The sequence below is a fragment of the Rhea pennata genome, chromosome 5 (genome assembly GCF_028389875.1).
Source record: "Rhea pennata isolate bPtePen1 chromosome 5, bPtePen1.pri, whole genome shotgun sequence".
In the NCBI taxonomy this organism is placed as follows: Eukaryota; Metazoa; Chordata; class Aves; order Rheiformes; family Rheidae; genus Rhea; species Rhea pennata.
The window spans coordinates 35057951-35081082 of NC_084667.1; the positions used below are offsets into that span (position 1 = coordinate 35057951).

At 37.6% G+C, this 23132-nt stretch overlaps 1 protein-coding gene across 4 annotated transcripts in view; it reads right to left on the reverse strand.

Annotated features, from left to right (window-relative positions):
- Positions 1–23132, reverse strand: part of TUB (TUB bipartite transcription factor) — a 70530-nt gene that overhangs the window by 34265 nt on the left and 13133 nt on the right. For all 4 annotated transcript variants that reach the window (XM_062576645.1, XM_062576644.1, XM_062576643.1 and 1 more), the window contains exons 2-3: positions 7929–7980; positions 6265–6427 (exon numbers count right to left, since the gene is read on the reverse strand). In XM_062576645.1, coding sequence (XP_062432629.1) covers positions 6265–6427; positions 7929–7980 — 215 coding nt within the window. The remainder of the gene's footprint in view (positions 1–6264; positions 6428–7928; positions 7981–23132) is intronic.

Below are 23132 nucleotides of genomic sequence, written 5' to 3' on the forward strand. Positions count from 1 at the left end.
TGAAACAGACCCCCTTCACCCCCAGGTATCTGCTGTCCGACCGCAGAGGGTAGAATAAATGGGAACATGTGAAATGGAGAGCTGATAGCAACTAATTGGACTCCTTGGAAAAGACAATTAATAAGCAAAGTTAAAAATTATCTATGGAAAAACCTATAGCAGGAAGATTAAGGACAGCAAGGAGTTACAATATTGAGTCAGGGCCCTGACCAATGGACCTTAATGGGCCTGACCAGCTTTACCTGGGACCTCCACCTACCCCTGCCCATGGGCCCTGGGGTCCATTTAAGCTCAGCCCAGGGCCTACAGCTCCTTCTTGGCCTTCACTGTAGGCAGGCCTGACTCTGGCCCTATATCCTTAATGCCTTCGGTCCTACGCTACAGGTAGCTCACCTCCTGGATGGATGACCCCATATGTATGTTGCAGTTGTCTCTCCAGCCCTGCCTCCTTTTGCTCCTGATCGGAGCATAGGCAGGACCACGGCCCTGGTTCACCACTTTCTGTGTCTGGGGCTGTCAAAGGACCCTGTTACCAGCCTCGGCTCTGCCTGCGGCATCCAGCCTCACAGGACACGGCCCCATCGGTGAGGCCACTGCCTGTGCTGAGGTCACCCTCAGCTCCTGCCTCACCTCCCCTTCAGGAGTAGCTGGCTCTTACTGCTCCCTAACCTTGAGATCATCAGAGGACCAAAAATAACGGCTAGCTGTGAAATGGTAACTGCAAGCAAATATATTTATGTGGAATATTAAAGCAAAGAAAAGGGAGAATTTCAAACTATTACCAGCAATTGCCTTTAAATTGCCTTCTCAAAATTTTTTAGTACCAAGAGCCCCAAAAGACCCCTACAGCACTTGATTTTTGCTGCTGTTATCAAGTTAGTTCTTTTATTTTATAAATGCACTAGCACAATAAGGACTGTTGATAAATCAAAGTTTTTTTTAAGACTGAAGACAAACAAGTCATGACTGAAAGGGAGAATTCAGAATATAAGCTTATTTGAAGCACAGTATTTTACCCATATGATATTGAGAGCTCAGGCAGCACTCCAAGAATTAAGAATACAATCTTATGCACAGAACATACTCTTTGCTGTCTTATAAAAAACAAACACCTTCTCCTCTCACAGTCAGGAAACAGGGGTGCAAGAAAGTGTTCTGAAAAACACACAAATAATTTAGAAATGCATGGTTAATTGATGTCCATCTTGTAAATTGATAGCTTGGTATCCATTAGAAAACACTCTCTCATCATTCATGGTAAAAAGAGTAGAATGACATGTTAAATTTAACAATCCAGAGCTATGACTTGTCATCAGAAACCTGCACAACACAACCATTCCACCTAGATGTGCTGCCAAATGCTGAAACAGAAAGTAATTTTGCTTCTTTACACATAGTTAATCTAAATTTCTAAATTGGAAGCTGCCATGAAAATTATTTTGAGAGTCTCTAATACAAAACATTTTTAATTCCAAGCTTTTAAGAAAAACTATATCTGCAACAAGTATGGTAATATTAATGAAAGCATCTCTGGCAGTCATTCAAATCTTTGCCTTGCTCAGTCCTGTGAAATGTGAATCTCTCCCCAGTGGAAATGAACTGTTTTCAGAGAAATAAAATTACTCTTCCTCCTTATAAAAATGCACTTTCATAATTTACATTAAATGCAATTAAGTAATGTAATTATTTTGTTGCAGTAAGTAATTTGTCTCTGCATGTTACTTAGCTCCAGGAATGTCCAGCATGTATTTGCAATACAGACTAAACAGAACTCTGCTCATTGCAGAATCCTGCCATCCCAAATCAGGCTAACATGTTTGTTCAAGTTTGCAACAAACTTCACAAAATAAGGAATGTAGAGACATGTGAAAGTAAACCAGCAAAGGTGACCAAGGCATTATATAATGGCAATTTTAAACAAACAGGTTGCAATGTGCCTTATGAAGGATGCCTAAATGAAAATAAATAACAAAAGAAAGAGAAGACCAAAGCAATTTGTAAGTGGTCTCTTCTATACTAAAGAGTTAAATTTATTCATGTGAATAAATTACTACAATATTTTCTTTTATATATAATATAAACATAATGGAAATACAAAATGTTGTTATGGGTTCTTGTTTAGCTACTTATAATGATAAAATAGTGATGAATTTGTATTTGGTGCCACAAGAGAAATAGACGTTATTTGTGATGGTAACATCCGGAGCCAAATCTAATAGAAGTTAAAGGAAAGATGTCTATTGCTTGAAATAGCAGGCAGACAGTTCAGGGTCTAGACTACACACATAGTCCCAGAACTATATTAATACTTTCATTTCAGTGTAAAAAAGAACACTGAAGTCATTATTTTATATGAACACTATCTCCTTATGCTCAGCTCTGTCCCAGACTTACCTTAGAATGTTGCATGGAACCATTTTTCCTACTAGTGTGCTTGTACTTCTGTGTGTACAGATTATAAAACAAGAGGTTCTGTTCATATTTAATATCTCTTTAATCCTTTCCAAATAATTAAAAGCAGTTCCCTGCATGCTTGCTCTTACCCGATATGCAGATGCTGAAAGGCAAGTACCAGGATACATAGTCACTTGAGTGGCTAACTGGTATAACCATTGGCTAATAACCAATGGCTCAGATTAGCCACTCTTACAGACTGGAGTGCCAAAGCTTCAGTTTATCTCAGGTTGGCCTGTTCAACCTGATTCATTTCAGTTCCCACAGAAAACTCAAAGACTTCAGCATTATTAATTATTTAGCCAATATGCTAGTAACAAAAGGTAAAAACAAAACAAAGCAAACCTCTTAATTCTCCACGCAAGTAACTCACAAGCTACAGGATTTGAAAACTTATGCCAGTAGGTGAAACATAAGCAGGGGCTTAAGAAGAAATTATCTGTCTGGGGAATTTTGCACAATGAATTGTGCAGTGCTGATCCATTTCCTCAGGGGCAGGGCACCCATCTTCCTAAAACCCTGAGGAACTACTATTAAATCTTAACAGCAAATGGAGAAACCATCTCATCCTACCATGTCAGCTCTCTGCTTTGAAGGTACCTAGGAAAAAAAATAAATATATATGATGCTGCTGTGACTCTCTTCCTTACTCCATGAAGATAGGCTTTTTGTATAGCCAGTCATTCACTCATTTATTATGCTAACAAAATGAAAATCTACAAGAGCCCTGTGACTGCTCAGTTTCATACAGATGCAACTCTGTGTAAAGACTCAAAAGCAGCTAAGGGCTCCTTTATATTGAAAAAAGTGTAGGATCAGCTTAACCAACAAAATATGCTGTTCTACTATATCTATCTACAAACAGCTCCCTAGGTTGATGTTTTTCTATTCCGGGACAAAGGTGACTTGGACTTTTTTACTCTACTCTCTGATAATTATTCTGGAATAAAATCAGTTTTTATTCCAGCATAGAGTTGCCTATCAGAGAACCATTCTAACAGAGACAACTGCATTAGAATAAATGATGGTAGTGTATGCAAGACAATTTCCCAGTGCAGAAAGCCTAACATCTCCGAATTGCAATCACTGACCTATTTTGCTCCAAGTATTATAAAGATATCTCTACATGGGCATCCAGTTATTCAGTGAAATCAACAATAATCTGTGCTACACAGAAATTATACATGGAAAAAAATGGAGGATGATGATAGGTGGAAAGAAGTGGTCTTTTCGTGGCATTTCCAATATAGGAATTGATTTCACAAACATGCTCATCTAAGCAAAGAGGTTCATTCACTAGAATGTCAGCTCCCATCAAAGAGGCATTCTTAACTTAAAATCAGCATGCCCATAACAGAAACAAGTAAACGGAAAAGAGCAGAATAGTTCTTTAGAAACAGCCCAGCTGTCTCATGCATCTGACACTCCTACTTACAAATGTTTTCATTGAAGGGGGAAAAAAGTACAAACCCTGAAGTTGAATACCATAGTTAAAAATGGCCATCAACCTAAATACGCACCATGAGAACACTGTATCCTGAGACACTAAGCACATTCCCAGAGAAGACTACACCAAAAAAGGACACTTCTGAAGCTCTTACAGTTTTTTCCAGAGTAATGTTCCTAACGGAGGATTTTACAAGGCAATAAAACACTTTACTAGGTAATTAAATTTTCCTAAGTTGGCTTTTGGTAACTGCATAGTTTATTACAAGGACAGCTGTCCCCAGAAGATTAATGAACTCTGGGTTAACTGTGAGAAACATTAGTGTATCTTTTGCTTCTCTGAAAGCTGGTCAAATACTGAAAGGGTTTAAGAGAAAAAATTAAAACAAAACTGATTTAAGGAGAAAAAATTAGTTAGCATTCTAATAAATAGTGTGCTATAACATGATATAACATGATATGAAGGGTCAAATTTTGCCTTTAGAGCACAATTAATCTCACTTATGTCAGAAAGTCCACTATGGTGCAAACTTGCAAAATTTTGCTCATTTAGCATACATAAGAAATTTGCTACCATTTATAGTAGATAATGTCTGGTTTCTCTGATCTGTGGAAATCAAAACCTTGTCATTCAAATGACAATACAGAAGATTTAATACACAATGGCACCTTTGTACTGTGAGAGACTCTGTACCTGTGATAAGCTATTTTGAGCACAGCTAGAAAAAGAAAATGTTTCTGTTTTCTCCGATTTAGAAAAACAAATCCTAAGATTCTATGCTGTATCACCTTCTTAAACCAGCCTGGAAAGGTATTTAGTTTCATCTTAAAAATTTTATATTCCTTGACTCTGAAAAGAAGGTACCAAAAAGAGACCTTGGTTAATGGTTTTGATAATAGTTATTAGAAAAGTGTTATTAAAATAATATTAACAGAAAACATAATTCTTCCCCTGAAATCATTATGGTAGTCTAACTGCTTGCAGAAGCAAGATAAGAAGGTCCATTACTAATAAAATCTTAACAATTAACCATGCAATTTCCAATTTGTAACAATGAATCCTGTGAGAATAATATACCAAAATATACTAACATTTGCAAGTGTACGTACAGACTCTAAAAACTGCATTTCCCACAGCATCATTAATTAGCCAAGAAAATACCTACCATGATCTTGTTAAAAGATGTTACCACCTCCCACTGAAAATGAAATGATAAGGCAGATGAAAAGTACAGCATGTACAGTGGTGTTCAGAGATCTGAACTGAATGATGGATGATCATTGAAATCCCCCCCTCCCCCTCCAAGACTGTGGCTACTGGTTTATTTTTCAAGAGTTAGATTCACAAAGGTGTCTTGGATTTTGTTTTTGAGACATTAAACCTTAGGTACTCTGCCACCTGTAGAATTTCCAACCTGAAAACAGCCAACTGCACTCCCTACATGTGTAGTTTTCAGCTCACATCCCACATACCCCTAAACATTCAAGGACAGTAAGCCTTTTGCTGTTAAGGAGTACACTCCATTATGAATTAATTTCAAGTTAAGGATTTGCAAAACAAGAAAGGTGGAAAATTTTTGTTCTCTATAACTCATGGAGGTTTTAGCAGCCTGGAATGAGATCCACAAGGGACAGACTATTGAGCAAAGGTTACCCATTCCTTTAGGAAATTTTGAGGAAAAGCATGCACCTACTCTCATTAGGTATCTACAGGCATGGGCCACGAGCACAGAATTAAATAAAAACTGATTTATTTGGGATTGAGTTCTGATGATAGAATTCTTTGGAGTCCACCAATACATAAATGGCATCATATTTTTTTATTCCATATGGCTGCAATACCTGAAATTTCTCTGTCCCTTCTGGATTCTATAAACTCTAACAAAATAACGAAGACTACATTGTACAAGCTTAGAATATTCTTCTCTACCTCCACCTAATTTAATGAAACCTGTAGAAATACAGTATTTTTAAGATTGTTATACCCAAACTTAGCTGATATTGGTACACAAGTTCTAAATATACCATTGAGGACTGACAGGTTTAAGCACAGGTATGTACACAGAGATATTCACAAAGCAGAACAGCACAAGTCTCACTTCCTTAGGAACCAAGGCCGAAGACACTTAAATACTCCCTGAAGAATAAAAACCTACCCCCTCTCCCATAGCACTGAAATGGCAGCTAGTTACTTTGGTTTCCATCTCTGAGATTAGCCTTGGAAGTTCTGATGTTTTTACTCCCAAATATAAACTAAGGTTATCAATTATTTACTAAAAAAGATTTTGTTCTTGTAGCATACATTTATCATTGAGAGCATCATACTTGCAATAAATACGCATGCAATAGGTTATATTCATATACCATGATATATGGTGCTGCTGTTGCTGTTAAGATATGATTCAACCAATGGTGCTTGTTCTTCCGAATGTTTCATTCTGCGCGTTCTTGTGCGACCGTCCACATTGGACTGAACCATTAATGGCTCCTGGCGCTTTTTTTTCTGCTTCTGTTCTAGCAATGCTCGCTGAGGGAAATGCAAAGAAAAGTATCTGTTACTGGACTCCACACAACAGCAATCTCTGATGAAGCGCAACAGATATCTTTACACCTTTTACAGTTTTCCAGTGGCAAGAACTGGCAAGTGAGATATTGGGTATTAGGTCATAGGAAATCATCCAAAAGAAAAAAAATCCACCACTAAAACACCTTCTGCTGAAAATACCAAATAACTAAAAACAGATCTTTCTGAGCAGTCTACCAGCTGTCAGAGATTGCTTGAAAATAACCCTTGGGAAAACAACAGTGTGAGAATACTGGGTAACCCTTAGGAAAACAAAGGAAAACAACAGTGTGAGAATATTGGGAGGATGAGTAAAGGTATGAGGCACAAAGGTATCAATTTAAGTTTTTGTAAACCAGGGGCAGATAATCTTTAAACTAGAATCAAGTGATAAGGCAGGACATAAGCCTAATTTAACAACTATACGAGCTGAACTTTAATTAAACACTTGAATTTCTCAGTTATACCTGATGAAAACCAAAGCAATACTGATGGGAGGCAGGGGATTATCCTATCAGTCATACAAGCCTCTTCTCCCAGATGCTTTGTACAGCATCTGATAGCACCATAGGTACCTCTCTGTTTGAGTCCTTTTCCACAATCTCAGAGAACTGAGCTGATAATTTTAATTATCCATTACCTTACTGTTTTCCTGATCCTGTACAGCGATTTTTGCTTTTAGAATGGAGATGCACTAAAACTGAGGAACAAGAATGGAGATGAGACTTTCAGCCCCATGAGTTGTGTGGAACACTACAATATGACTTCAGAAAGGTCAGAATCAAGTTCAAAATTATGTCATAAATAGAAAGCATTTGAATCTGAAGATGAAACTGAAGCTGATAAAATGATGCCAGAAGAAATGGATTTAACAACAGAAAATTAAACAAAGCTTAATTATAAACATGACAAAGGTTCACCGAAATGGGACCACAGAAAAACCAAAGGTAAAGTGGAAACTCTGAACCCTATTTAAACTTAATGGCAAAATCCCCCTAGATTTTAGATGAGAGATTCTGAATCACTTTGTTGTATGTGTCACCTAGGAATGTAGTAGTAAACAGACAACATAGCAAAAAATACCATTAGTTTTCAGTCACAAGGGATAAATTCAGGAAATGGAGATGAAAAGATGTAAAAACTTGGTAATTTTCTGTTGGTTGACGTGCCTGCCAGAACCTCTTGTCTCTTCTGGTCCTTCAGATGGGTAACACATTGTAAGCCAGCTTAAAACAACCCCTGGGCTGTGGAAGCAAGAACCTCTCAAACTTCAGTCATAAGAAAAATTTCAGTGGAAGTTAGACTTCTATATAAGCTGTAACCTTCCTAGACCTCTCGTTTGCATTCCCTAATCACTAGATGCAATTTTCTGGCAGGATACAGCTACCAGTTATCAGATACGTGTCAGCAATTTCCCTGCTCCAAGATCTACACTTCAGAAAGCAAGAAGTGTCCTAAATCTTACCTGTCTGTCAAGCTTCTGCTGACGCAAAGTACTCCCCTCATCATCCAGAACACTGCAAAGACAAAGGGTAAATAATTAGGAGTTTATCACTCAAACCAACACCGAACAGCAATCACTGGAGCTAATTCTTGCAAGACTTATTCAAGAAAAAATTTCCATTATTTTCCATGGAATTTTGCCTGCCCTAACTCACAGAACTTGACTCAAGAGAATTTAAATGAAAAAGAAAGAAAAACTCTGGTTCACATAAACTTCAAAGTTAATATTCAGCCAGATCACAAAAAGATGCAAAATTTATACTCCAAAATTGCTTTCTTCTCCACTGTTTTCAATTGAAAATGTCAATGTATACAGCAGTGGGATTTTACTGAAAATCTGCATATAAAGCAGCTAAGAAGTGAAGAGCATTGGGGAGCCGCTTAGCAAATCAGCAGTATTTAAAATTGCCTTAGGAAAATTAACTCTCTAATCTTTTGCACACTGAAACACAGAATTTACTCTGGAATATCTGAAAAGTCACTCTTATTGCTATGCAGTTTAACTTTTAGAGACTGGAAAACAAATAGTACTGCATATTGCTCTATTTCTTTTCTTCTAACTGTTACTAGTTGGGCGATTAGCTCCTGTTGCATTCAATCACTTTCGTTAGTTAGACATTAAGAACTAATGGCACTGAAATGAGAAAATTATTTTTGTAAGGTATTTGATCAAACCACTGATTACACTTTATTTTTCCAGAGAACAAAGATGTCTATACTGTAAGAACATTATGGTTAAACACTGAACATAGATAATTAAATCTTTTAAACTATAATAATCAATTGCAAGGAAAACAGTGCTACAGAAAAAAGCCTCTTACAAGTAGAATTCATTTAATTTCCTCTTATAAAACATATACTTTTAAAAGATTAATCCCTTTTTATCATCACTCTTAACTAAAAAAGAAAATAAAACAACCCAGCCAAATGTGGTTTCTGACCTAAATACAATTAAACTCTAGTACAACTGAAATGTCATAAAAAAGTGACTTCATATGTATCAATATACATGCTGTAGAAGACAATCAGCATTACAATAAATAGGAGAACTAAAAAAGGCATACAAAATACCACATTTCAGGCACCAACGTTATCAAGACCTGTAATGAGGCCTTATTGGTAACATCAGCTTTTATAATTTATACACTGGTTACAAGAGGATGATGTTCCACAGAGTGAAACTACAATCTACAAGTACTTGGAGTCTGAAATTTTGTGGTCTCTTGTAGAGGTAATGCTTTATTTTTCGTCCATGTAACGCTTGGAATCAGAATTAAGGAAGTTAATACAAGCCTGCGAGGAAATAAGTAATACGCTAGTTTCCTCTAAGACAGAATTCATCAGCAGCAAGGTAGTGCTAGACTAAAGAAATACACCCACAAAAATGTTCTGCTTTATACCAAGTATTCTTCATTTGATAAATTACAAAAACAAGTTATAAAAAGAAGACATACTCCTCCATGTTATACGTATTGCAGTTATAATGAAGTACTCTCGGGGGAAAAAAAAAAGATATTGCACAAGCTACACTGCTAGAAAGTATAACTCACCAAACAGGTATTTTGCCAAACAATTAAATAACAGATGTATATTTTTAATAGTTCAGGCTTAATGGCCTGAAAAAACCCGTCCTCACTGAACATTTAATGCTTGGTGGGGGGGAAAGATTTTAGTCCAGATAATCAGAACTGCAGAGACAGCAATGTATATGTATGTTACCCAGAGTAGTCAAAGGCCGCCACTGCTTCATTCCACCAGTCATTTGTAGAGCTAAGGCAGTAACTCGGATCTCTTCTCTCATCTTGTTTTATAAATCAGGCTATGCTGACTCCTTCAGATGGTATGTTGAATGACCTATACATACTTCTCATTGCCATAAACTACCAGTTCAGTAATTATCTTCCTATGAATATAATGGTTTGCAATAATATGCTGGCTTGGCTGTAATTCTAAAATCTCTATCACGGATGAGATGACTGAGCACTAAGGATGTCTCTGGTTTCCTGCACTTTCCCATCATACAGTATCTAGGCATAATACACTGCATGGCACAGGGCAGCAGTAAGAAGTCCTCAATCCTGTTCTAAACATTACCTACAATTCCCCAGTTAATTCACAACAAGCTAAACTCACATTTATGTAAACAAGCATAGCTCCCTCAGATCTCTTTACGCCTAACCTTACTGTGGATAAACACAGCAGATTTAGTAACACCATAGCAAACACTAGCCAAAGGAAGGGTGTGATTCGCACTGATTCAGCATTCCACGAATGCAAAGTGACTATCAGACATATTGAAGGAATGCCAGAAAAACGAATCTCCATCCAAAAGCTGTGGATGCTGTACTCCATATTGCCTTTCTTCTGCAACACATTGTGTTTAAAGCCTCTGAATATATGCAGTCATAGCTGAGACCAAGAGCAGTGCGCCTGATGTTACTCTTTCGTAACTTCCAAGTCCTGTGACTTCTGTGCCTTGGTATTTTATAAACATCTGGGTTGTTTTCCTCAATCCTTTTGTAAATATGCGTTAACTAAAAGCCTTGTCCTCACATTGCTGAAGGTTGCAACTTAAGTAATTAAAACTGAACTCAAGCTTTCTTCACTGATACGGAAGTTTAGTGGAATATAGTTATTTCAACCATACTATTTCTCTATTAACTGGAATTGTACCAGAATGCCTTACTTCAATCAGACAGTCACACCATACTTCTGAATCCGTTAGTGTAGAAAAGGACTTAGAAAACAGTCTGATTACCACTAGGTCTGTTTATCTTAACGGTTACTCAGTGCAAGCATCACTGAAAAGTTGCAGTTGTCCTTTCTTGATACTTAAATAATTCTCATGCAAGCCCAAAGAGAGGATCATTTAGTCTATACACTCTTCCGTTACAATAGCAAAATACTCTCGTTTGAGACTATGTACTCTGTTACTATTTTCCACGGGAATAATGGACCTTCCAGCTAGCAATTAATAGCCAATATTTCACATTCTCTGATTTTCAGTTTAACAACTCTTCTGAGGCTTAAAAAAAAAAAAAAAAAAAAAAAAAAAAAAGCTTTGTTTCCATAGCGATTCTAGTTGGCCCTCACTCTTGCTGCCTCAAAAACATCTGCTGGCAACTCTGGGATGCAAGTGTGTCAGCAGCACTTAAGAGACCCCTTCTCAGACTTAGATGAAAGCCTAGCAGAAAGATCTAGCAGATGATTTTGCTATAGATGCTCCAGGCTCCAACAGCTAAAATAAAGAGAATGTCTCCTTTCCATTCTGTGGGAAAATAGACAAAATAGACAAAAGTCTAGGAACAGAAGCTGATGCTTTGCCCTTCCCAGTCTCTGGAAAGAAGAGAATCCAATTGCTTTTCCCTTGGAAGAAGGGGAACGGAGCAACTGCATTTTTTGCAACCCAGGTCACACGTGCGCAGAGGACCCAACAGCTGCAGGTATGTTTTTTTAAGTGGCAATGGTTTTGTTACTCAGTGGTCAAAATGACTGGGATGGACAGAGACTAATGGCACAGTACAATGGGAATACTTGTGGCTGAAACACGGCAGGATCACTACAGGAATTAATCTCACAGAGAGAGAGAGGCTGTTAAAATAATTCTGGCTACAAGCTTGGTGTAATGTTAGAAAATTCCAACAGCCGCATGAAACTCAGTCCGTTGTAACACAGAAATACAACTTTATAATTCATAAAAGTTAAATTATTAAAGAGAATACATACATATTAGCAATCTGTTGAAGCAACCTGAAGACGCAGCAAACTTCACTCTTAGTTCTATTAAATCTGGTATCTTGGCCATGGCTTTGACCCCGTTTAAAAGGGAAGGCAAATTTACACTGTATATAATATTGCAAACAGTACTGCAGGTTTGCAGTAATACCATCTAGTCCAAAGCTTATAAATATTCACTTGTAGATAACTATCCAAGAAGACCCATCCCATGCACACTCGACTCAAGCAACCCATCTATTAGAGCTTACTGGATGTTTGGCTTAAGAAGAATTCAAGCCTATAGCAACATATTTTAGAGACATACTAGCAGCTTCATCCAAGGCCCACAGAGACTCGAGTATTAAATTTAGAGTGCACTGTTTTCAAATTTTACACGTGGCATTTGATTCAGATATCCCCGATTCGTATTTTCCATGGGGAAATGATATTAAATGAAGTCATCTTTTTTTAAAGTTTTTTTTTCTTAAAAAGTGGTACAAAAATATCTGTTTTATGGGGAAAGGTTCAAAATTAAATTTGATTTACACAAAAATAACCAAGCTTTCTACAATGTTCCATGAGTCAAAAACATAAGCACATATTTTAATATTCTAAGCTCTTCTTCATAATCATATTCCTTAAAAAACATTTGGAGAGAAACCGCAAAATAATCAGTTTTTAAGGATGAAAGTTCAAAATAATTACATGATGCTCCTCTATTTCCTTCTGAGATGAAGGCAGAAGATTCTGTAAATCAGTGTCTTACTACATTTACTGTAATTCCACATAGGTTTAATTCAATGCAAGTAAAATGGAAAAGCCTCAATTCAAATAATATATTTCATAGCAGTTATTTCAACTTTTCTCTTCAAACATGCAAACTGCTAACATTTCAATAAACCATTGCAATAAAAAAACAACAAATATTCAGACTTTCTTTTGATTAGAATATCCAAAATGCATGTGGTCACTGTTTTTTTTTTTTTTTCTTAATGACCAAGTCTGACAACTAAAGCAACTCTACCATTTCTGCCTGGTAAATGAAGCAATGTGTTTGTTTGTTCCATGCTCATACTGCTTCATAAAGGAACATCTTGCTTGCCATTTACATTTTATGAAGACAAAGGTGCAAAATCATATCCATCGCATCTTTGGAGGTCAGCACTGATTGCCATGGGAAACGTTCCTGTTCAAATAAGATTATACACATACTACCACTGAACTTCCATATACTGCTTCAAAGTGTCATCCTTACACTTTCTTTTTCTGCTCCTGCACAACAATGCATTACTAGAGGCAGTATCCAAAAATGCCACATGAAATCATGGACCTTTGAACAAGCAGGATGAACATACATAGTCAGAGAAAATTCCTGAACCAATAAGTTCACATTATAAAAGGACAGGGATTGAATAAGAAAATATTGCTCCCATTTGCCAAATAAAAGTAGTAGTAATAAAATCCAACAGCTCTAGATAATATTACTGTTGAGCCTTTATGAATGAGCTTTCTAGCAGCACTGATGAAATGCTACTGAAATGCTAGCCCATTGACAAGGTCAGGGAACCCCCACACTGATGTCACGCTCCACACAGTTAGGCACACAGTCAGGCTCTTCAAACAACTTTAAATAAATTCCTATCCAGTGAAGCTAGCAGTCTCTACAAAGTCCAAACACCTGCCAGTCCCCACATAAAATAAGATCTGTTCCTGCGTGTATACCACATGCCAAGTTCATCAGAAGCCACTTGGAAGAACGGTATTAAAGCATACACACTGCCTAGACTTTTAAATTAAACAAATACTGTGAGGGCTGCCCTCATGCTAGTATTCATCAGAGCTTTCTGGCCCCAAAGCAGTTGCTCAGTCAGCTGATCTAGACTAAAACCTGCAGCTACTATCTTTATAGTAAAATGAATAACTTCTCTCTTGGGCCACGTAAGCAAGTAGAAGTCTGGCCATCTTACTCATTCAGCAGTAGCCTAAAGACATTCAAACTTGATTTGCCCTACTAATGCCAACAGCACGAACAGCTGTTTTTCTCCCATGCCATGCACATACAGGAGAGAAGGCATTCTGGTGTTCAGGCAACAGCCAGGTACTTGTTTCCTGTTACTAGTATGTGTACTAGATCAGAGTTATCACTGAACTGACCATTGAACTACTGACACCAGGAACTGCTGCAGAAAGGAAGACTACAATTCGTCCTGTGAATCTTAATAGGAATAAAATTGTTCTACTATGCATCTCGCATGGTAAATAAAAAAATGCCTGTTCAGGATACGGCATTGCTTCCCCTTCCTGTGCAGCTGTTCTTCAGACCCTTAAAAAGATTAAAAGAGATAAAGCAGAAGCATGTTAAAAAGAAAAAAAAAGAAAAAGGGGGGGAGGAGGAATATGTACACATACTTGTGTCAGAATTATCAGTACCAAGTCAGCCACAAAACACAGGAAGATGCAGAGATTGCACACTGTGTTTGCACAATGTTCTAAATGGCTGTGAAAGTAATGCCTGCAGGGCAGATGGCTGAAAGCAGAGACTGAATCTGTCGTTGCACAAATAATTACAGAACCAAATGCTTTATTTTCCCTTCAAATCCTGGCTCGCAAAATAGCTTTAAAAAATCTAAAAATGAATGAAACCTTCTGAATTGTCAGAAGCATTGGCCTCAGCATGGTTTATCTGAATGTTCATTGTCTATTCATTAATATCCATGGAACTAATCAGGCATGTCCAACAATTCTGTTTTAGGGACTTAAAAACAACAACAAAAAACTTTTTAGCATCTTACATTTCCCAGTAAGTCAACACAGGACTCACAGCTGTTGTTATTTTTCTCTTCCATCACCACTCAGTCATACGCTCAGTATTTGCATCTGAGAAGTGATTACATCTTTATCAATGACCTGGAGGAGACGACAGAGTGCACTCATCGTGTTTGCAGCTGACAGCAACATGGCAGGGGATGGGGTGGGGGCAACCAGTTGATACACTGGAGAGCAGGGCTGCCACCCAGAGGGACCTAGGCAGGCGGAGGAATGGGACAGCAGGTCTCTGATGAAATTCAGCAAAGACGAATGCAGAGCCCTATATCTGGGAAAGAAGAGTCCCCTGCAACGATACAGGCTGGGGACCAGGAATCTTGCTGGATGGCAAGCTGAACTGCAGTCGGCAGTGTGCCCTGGCAGCAAAGGTGGCCAGCAGCCTCCGGGGCCATTTTAACAGGAATGTGGCCAGTACACCATGGGAAGTGATTATCCTCCTGCACTCAGCACTTGTGAGACCATACCTGGAGTACCGCATCCAGTTTTGGGAGCCCCAACACAAGAAGGACATTGATAAACTGGAGTGAGCTCAACAGGGGGCAACCAGCATGGTCAGGGGCAGGAGCACCTGATCCACGACGAAATGCTGAGGGAGCTGGACTTGTTCAGCCTGGAGAGGCGGCAGCACTGGGGTGATCTAACAGCAGCCCTGCAATACCAGGCAATCCAGAGCAGCTGTGCAGTCTCCATCCTTGGGGATTTTCGAGACCCAACTGAATAAAGTCCTGAGCTACCCAGTCAGATCTCACAGCTGACCCTGCTTTGAACACGTGGTTAAAGTAGAGCCCTCCAGAGGTCCCTTCCAGCCTGAATGGTTCTATGAATATTATGGATGTCGCACAAAATGGAACCGAAATGTCCATGTCTCAAATAAACTACACTGCAGATTGTACCACCAGTTATATTAACTGAAAGAAAATGTAGCAAAAGGAATACACATTCATACTTAGATAATTGTTAAACTACACTCCAACTAAATCCCCAAGATAACCACGTAACACACATTTTCTTCTAGTTTAACTAGCACAATTTATCAGAAGAGCTCTCCAATTGATATGAGTTCAGGAACACACAAAACTGAAAGGAATTACAGAAATGAAGTCTTCTAAATGTTTCACTCAGAATCAATTTTAAGTAGAAAATCAGACTCATGTAGAAGTATGATGGAAGAAGGATATATTACAGGATATACATAACTTAGCTCGGTTGGATAGAGCATGGTGCTCATAATGCCAAGGTTGTGGGTTCAATCCCCATATGGGCCACTTGTTTGAGGGCTGGACTAGATGATCTTCAGAGGTCCCTTCCAACCTTACCAATTCTGTGATACTCTATGATAATCAAGCACTGCCCAAGGGCAAAGCCATCCAACAGAATCTCAGTGCTGAAGAGAACAGCAGAAGAACTTCAGATACTGCAGATACACTTTGTATAAGATCTCCTAGCTTTGACTTCAATTGTGAGAACTAGGGAAAAAGAAGATACGGTTTAGAATTTGGAATATCCAGACTGACAGCCTTCAGTGAAGACAGTAAGAAACCAGGAAAAGATCTAATAAGAGGCAGAGCAAAATTACTCCCAGAATCACATCTGCATTTTTTAAATAACCAGAACTACAGGGCTGCCACTATGGCCCTGGAAAGATCCACTGAACTAGTATTTGTACAGATGCAGTCTACACAATTACACAGAGGTGAATAAGATAGCACATAGCAGTAAATTACAGGTAATGGAACCAACACCTGAGGGAAGAATGGATGGTTGGGCTGTTTCTCTCCCTCCCTCAACACACAAAAACTCTGAATGCAAAGTTAGAAAGGAAAATTTATGTCCCAAAAGACAGAGGTGGCTATAATAAGCATGAGTGATGAAGAACAAATACAGAACAATCTTTGGGTATTATGCCAACTAAAATAAAATTGTATTTAAAGCAGATCAATCAGAAGTGCCAAAACTGGTGGGGGGGGGGGGGTTTAACCCAAAGATACACTACCTGAAATGCAGCCTGATCCAGACAACAACTGATGGGTCTTCCAGGAACTACATTTATTGAAAGTACAAACCAACATCAGCATATCACTGCCAGCCACAGGACAGATCCATTCCAAGCAGTCAAATTAATTTCTATTTCAATACCAAACTCAAACCATCTCAAGTATTAGAATAGTGAAATACAATCAAAATGGAAATCAACCCATAATGTACAAAGCATCCCCACCACAACAAGTAGTAAATTAAATGAGCAGAAACTAAAGAAAAGTATTGTCCGGATAGGGAGATTATATTTACATGTATACTGTAGAACAAGAGCACTCAGTCCGGACATCAGAGGGCCATAACTAATCTTCCATTCCAGTATTGCTACAGTGCAAAGGAGGCCACTTAAAACAGGTGCGATTCTGATATGGAAAAGACTGTGAAACACTGATGCCAAGAAAAAAACTGCACAGTAAGACTTCAGACTCCTTTCTCTCCATCTCTTATGCCCATTCTGTGAAACATGTTTTTGTACAGTTGGTAGTGTACCGGATCTATTTTACATTAAACAGCATTTAAACCTTTCAAGAAATCTGTAAAATGAGCTTAACAACTCTTAACTTCCCTTGAAAACAGCTTTCTGATGCAAGAGTGAAGCATTACAGCTACAATAACCAACTCGAAAATAATACTTCCCATAATATTGTCCTGAGGGGTTTAACAAACAAAACACTGATCCAAGCCATAGGGTCAATGCTGTGGGTGTTCAGTGAGGATTCTCCCAGCACAAAGCATATAAACACTGGCACAAATACATAGATCAAATATCCTGCTGCTGAAGATGGTTTCTGAGGCAACTCATCAACACTGCAACTCATTAACAGATTTCACTGCCTACCTATGCATTTAGGATGGGATAGGAAAAGGACACATACATTTGCTGGATTTTAGCAGAATAGGAACAATAAGCTATTGCTTTATTTACTGAAAATGTGAAGGAGAGAGACTAGCTAGAATCCCTTGGCAGCTTTAACAATCAAAATTAAAGAAAGACAGAGTAAGAATTACAAGTCTGATAGCTTGTGTTAGCAAAGTGATACAACAAAGCTCCTATTTTTTGTTAAAGGTTGTTTTTACAGAGTACAGTTCTACAGAGTACAGTTTCTAAGGGAAGACACGTCATTTTATGATAAAATACTAACACTGAAACAAAATATTTTGTCACTTTTTCCCACACACATTCTATCTTTACAATCCAATCTAGTATTTTTCTTTTGAAACCGAAGAAAGCGGGCTTTTCATTTTGCTTTGAGTTCATTCTTATAATTATCTTCTATACATGTAGAAAATTCTGACAATACCGGACAGCATTTTCAGTAGAAAAATGACTTTGTCATATTCTGATGCCTAAGTACATGATACAAATTTCAAGGTATGTAAGATGTTGACAGTTGGCAAAAATAACAAACATCATTTGGTCTAGGTTTTGTATGTATTAGTGAACACTAAGTCATTATTTCTCATAGCACTCTATGCGATGAGGTATTCAATACAGCTTGATCTACATATTTGAACTCTAATCCTGTACAACATCAATTTAATCTCATGAAAGTGTTCCCACTGATTTCACATGGAAAAAAAAATGATGCATGTGTATAAACCCTTTACAGTTTGGAGTTCTGAATGAGGGAGTCTGGACAAACTCCTGGTAACAGAGAATTCTTTTCACCATGTGTGTATACAGTGCCTCACATAAAAGAGATTCCTTTTCCAACTGAGTTGTCCAGGTATTATTGCAGAGAATCTTAGAAAAGCATAATAATAATAATGTTTGAGGGTTGGACATTATTATTACTGTTTTTATATGAGACAGAGGTTTTTCACTTCTTTCTAAAATATGTTAATGTCTACAGTACTCATGAGAATTTCCACAGAAATTACACATTTCAGTTTTTCTAATTTATCAGTCCCCCTATGAAAACATGGTCTTCCAACTAAACAACCTGAAAAGCATTATTCTCCTTTTCAGAACCAGACCAGTCCCTTTTCTTTGCTTACAAGTGCAGCCAAGGGTGGATAAGAGGAAACTACTCTCAAGATCTGATAAAAGCAACAGGAAAACTTCATGACCTGAGCAGAAAAGTTTGCTGTACCCATGAAGGAAAAGGCGACTGAGAAGGCTTGGCAGATAATCAACATGGGAGCTTTCCTCACAATGACAGTGTTCATGAGCGACCTGTCAAAGCTGGTCTCCCTAATTACCTAAGTCAATTATCGTTCAAGGAGTTTACAGCAAATGCTGACATGGTGGATGTTCGAATGGCATTGCACACTGTGCAATTCCTTCACAGTGTATGATCGAGTATATAGGAAACCCCTAAAGAACTGACATTTATGTGCAGAGGCTTCTCAGTGCAGTAGACTCAAATTAAACCTGTGAGCCCATCCTACGTTCCCATCTGCTGCTCAGGAATCCTGGTCAGGGCCAGCTGCAGAGAGTCAACCACAGGGATGTGGCAGATCACTGCCACTACACAGGACTAGTCAGAGAAAAGCCATGAGACTGAATGACTCCCAATTTTGAGATCTGATGTCCTAACACTGAAGTTTGTTCTAATTCAGGAAGGAAACCAAAAACTTTCAAAACATCTGTGGAAATTAGTAAGCTCCTAGCAACCCTGGGATCTCTAATCCTAACCCTATCCATCTGCCAGACTGCCAAAATCAGCAGTGTGGAAGGCCCCAGGAAAACATACAACTAGTGAGTCCTGAGAGAGAAGCACATGGGATATGGGTCCTGTATCCCCATAACTGAAAAACAGGCAGGCAAGCTACCAAGGTAACTCCCAAAGGAATTTACCCCAATAAAACTTTTCTAGCATCAAGTTTTCTTCACAAAGCATTTTAAGGCAATAGATCAGATCAAGCTTTTTGTGTTTCAGTATGCAAGATAACCATACGGTAGCTGGAATTATTAAAAACGTAGAAAGCAAAACTGTTAAAGTATAACAGTCAACAAAATGTCCACTCTGCATTAGATTTTCTGGGTGTTTAAGATTATTAAGATACTATGCACCACAACTTTAGCCATCAGACCTCAGGTACAGCTTTCATCTCCCTTGGCAGCAAACAATTCCCTCTGCAAGGCAGCCAGTGCATGTGTCAGCAGGCAGCAGTAGAGAGCGGGCATCAGCAGCTGCGCAACTGCCAGGCAGAGTGCCGTGGCTGTGGCACCCAGCTTCTAAAGCTGCCTTATTTATTTATCACTCATTCCCTACGAATAGAAGGGTAAAACTATGCATTATTTTGAGGCATATCATCATTTATTTTCTTACAGAAGTAACTATTTCCACTTTTCTGTATAACTACCAGTCACCAAAGCTGAACCCAAGCAAATTTCTGCCTGTGGCAGTTTCCAACATTTTCTAGTAAAAATACTTGTATATTTTTACCTATATTAAAATACATACATTGCATAAATTCAAATCACCATGTTTTCATATATATTAACTGTGCTTACAGATTTGAATTTATATGCATGTCTGTTCTAAATACTTAAAATAAATTAGACAAGTATTTGCTATTTGGAATATTTCATTTTTATTTCCTTCATTTTAGTCTTGAATTTATTTCATCTTGATTAGTCTGTGACCATCTTTTTGTTACATTTTGGAATCATGAGGCACTTTTTTCCTAAATAAGCATACTGAAGGAAACAATATTAGGAAGATCAAATGAGCCTGAGCTCTTCTTTTGCAACGCAATAGGACCATTCCAGGTGCTCAGGTAACAGATTTCATTGAGATTATTTGTGTCTCCCATTTCCATTATCAAAATTCTATCACAAAACTACACCCAAAATAGCATTTGTCCATTCGGAAAATTCCAGTAGGTAAAAGAAATCTACTCCTTGATCTTTTGACTCCATTTCTGACACTTCCTCATGCAAAGCTTTTCTCTTCAAGGTTGCCAGCAGTCTTTCCTAACACAAGAATAATTCCAGGAACTAGAATTATCTGTCCTGAAGATATGAATCTACCTGGGGTATAAAGTTTTAAGTTAAGACCAACTATTAAGCTAATATGGTAAGCCAGGAAGTCTTTAATCATCTTTTCAATTATAAACTCACAGTAAATGCAATGTTCTTGAAATATGTTTAGTTCAAGAGGGCAGTACTTGAAAGCATGAGTTGCAAAGTAAAAATTAGGGGAAACTATAGAAGGCAGAGTATATAAAATGCAGAGGGGGATTACTCCCAGGGATTTTCCCTGAGTGTTATACAAGACATACCATATGAACTACTACCATTCCTGGAGTCTCCCATTAATATTTTCAGAAACCAAACAACCAAAAATACCATGGAAATGCTACCTCTGATTGATCAGGATTACCAAATTGCCTTCATTTGGTTCTCTCAGACTGTCTCCAATGAAGTTATCACTTAGACTGCTCTGGACTGTTCTCTCAATACTTCTTAGTACATTAGGTGGAGCAACAAGGCTATATGGAACGCCTTGTTGCAGTGAGGCTTAAATGGAAACATACAAGAAAGCACAAAATCGCTAAGAAGCTTTATAACTTGTTAAAAGTACTACGTTATCTGCTCTGCCCACCTTTAATTCTCAACAGATAACTGGACAAGATGTTATCTTAATCACAACAAAGAAGACATCCTAGTTACTATTTTCTCATAGTGACTGAGTGATTGAGTGCATAAAATTGGCAGATAAAAAAAAATCAGCAGTAAATTCTCATGACCCAACTCATTCATATTTCTAACAGTAACTATCCTTTCCAAATTACTGTTCTATGCCTGAAAAAAATCTTTACTAAACAGTCTGAGTACTACTGTATGAGGCTTTCCATAGGTCACACACACAAGGCATTTCACTCTTGAACACATTCTTCAGTATATTTGAACAGTTGAGGGTCTGACACATGCATGCCACTTAACTAAGTTCAAGGGTTCTGACCCTCAAAAGGATCCAATAAACTTGTTATTGCTAGACATAAACACTACCACTCAGATAGCAATATTTATGAGCAGCAGACTGCATAAATGGCTATGCATCTGCAAAATAAAAGCTTATAGCATGCAAAATTGGGAACATTAAAGGAAAAGGCTGAAAATGCATCTTTCAATTTTTGTCCATGTTTTCTGAACTGCATGTGAAGTATTCACAGTTCCATCAAACAGTAACGAAGAAGAAAAATTAAAAGAGCAAGATGCCTTTTCTGATGAGTTGTTACAGGAAACTTCTAAAATTTGCCCAACTATTTTATTTGGAAGAAGAGTATGCTTTTCTCTAAAGCAACAGATGCATAAAATAATTAGATTTCCTTAAAAAAAAAAGGTGTGTCAACTTTAGTGTTCCCCCCCCCCCCAAGCAGTTATCATCATCCCTAAACTGTAACACATCCAAAGGCATTAGATCAAAGACAGGCTACTATTTTTTAATCTTTTCTCTTATATTACTTAAGCATTAGTTTTCTTTTCAATCATTTGAAAAATACTGAGCAAATAGGGTATCATGTTTTATAAATCAAATGATAGCTATCATATAAAATCAAAGCAATCTTTTGAACTACAGGTTTTCAGCATAATTTGACTTCTCAAATGGATAAAGGGGATACATTACCAGCATAGTGTCCAAGGAATTAGACAGTGTAATTCTTGTTAAGGTTGTGCTGTTAATCCCTGCACACAGTATACTGAAAATTTGCACTCAAATGATATATTCTAGATATTGGTAAAAATTACAGTTCTCTAGATTCAGATCATAATTATATAGGATTGCAAATTGTACGTTTATCCATTCCTAGGAACAAAGTGCAAAGCAAAATCTGCAATTCTAATGGGTGTTTTCATGCTAAATACAGATCCTGAAAACACTGCAGTTCATTTACTAATTAGACAAGATTTGTCTCCCTTGTCTTTTTCTTTTCTTTTCACTAAGATACATGCACATTATAAAACAGCAAAAAAATAAATGTACTGGCCAGAAATAACATAGGAAAAACTGCTGAATCTTTCCTTACCACATAAACTAGATGCACTCTCCTTTTTGAAAACATTCCAAAAACATTCAGACATACAGTAAATTGGATGTGACTGTTTTTTTTTTTTTTTGGTTCGTTTGTTTGTTTCTTATTACCTTTCTGTTGACATTTATTACTTTCTATGTATTCAGAGAAAGTACAAACTGTTTCCCAGCCTAAATGGTTTAATTTTACAAAGTCTACATAAAATCACCTCTACTTTTAATTTCAAAAACTGCATAGCTTTGGACAGATAGCACTGATGAGCCATGCTACATGTAGCAAATGTGTTCAAGCACAACATAAATAAATCTTGAGGTAATTCAAGACACTACAGGCTTTTGTGCCTTCCATTTTTCAACAAAGTAAAAAAGCATAATTTCAATTGCTTCAGTGTATCTTTGAAGAAGTCTAGAGATAAACCACATTTGGTTTTATGGAACTAAAATGATCACAACTGAAATAACTGCCACAGTAGGTATATTTTGTAAGACAAACAGTACACAGGAAAGTTCATCAGCACTTTTCCTTTGTAAACATAAAAGCACAATAAAACATACCCATTTACTTGCTGATCGGCTGTCATAAGCTTGTTAAGAGTGAAGGA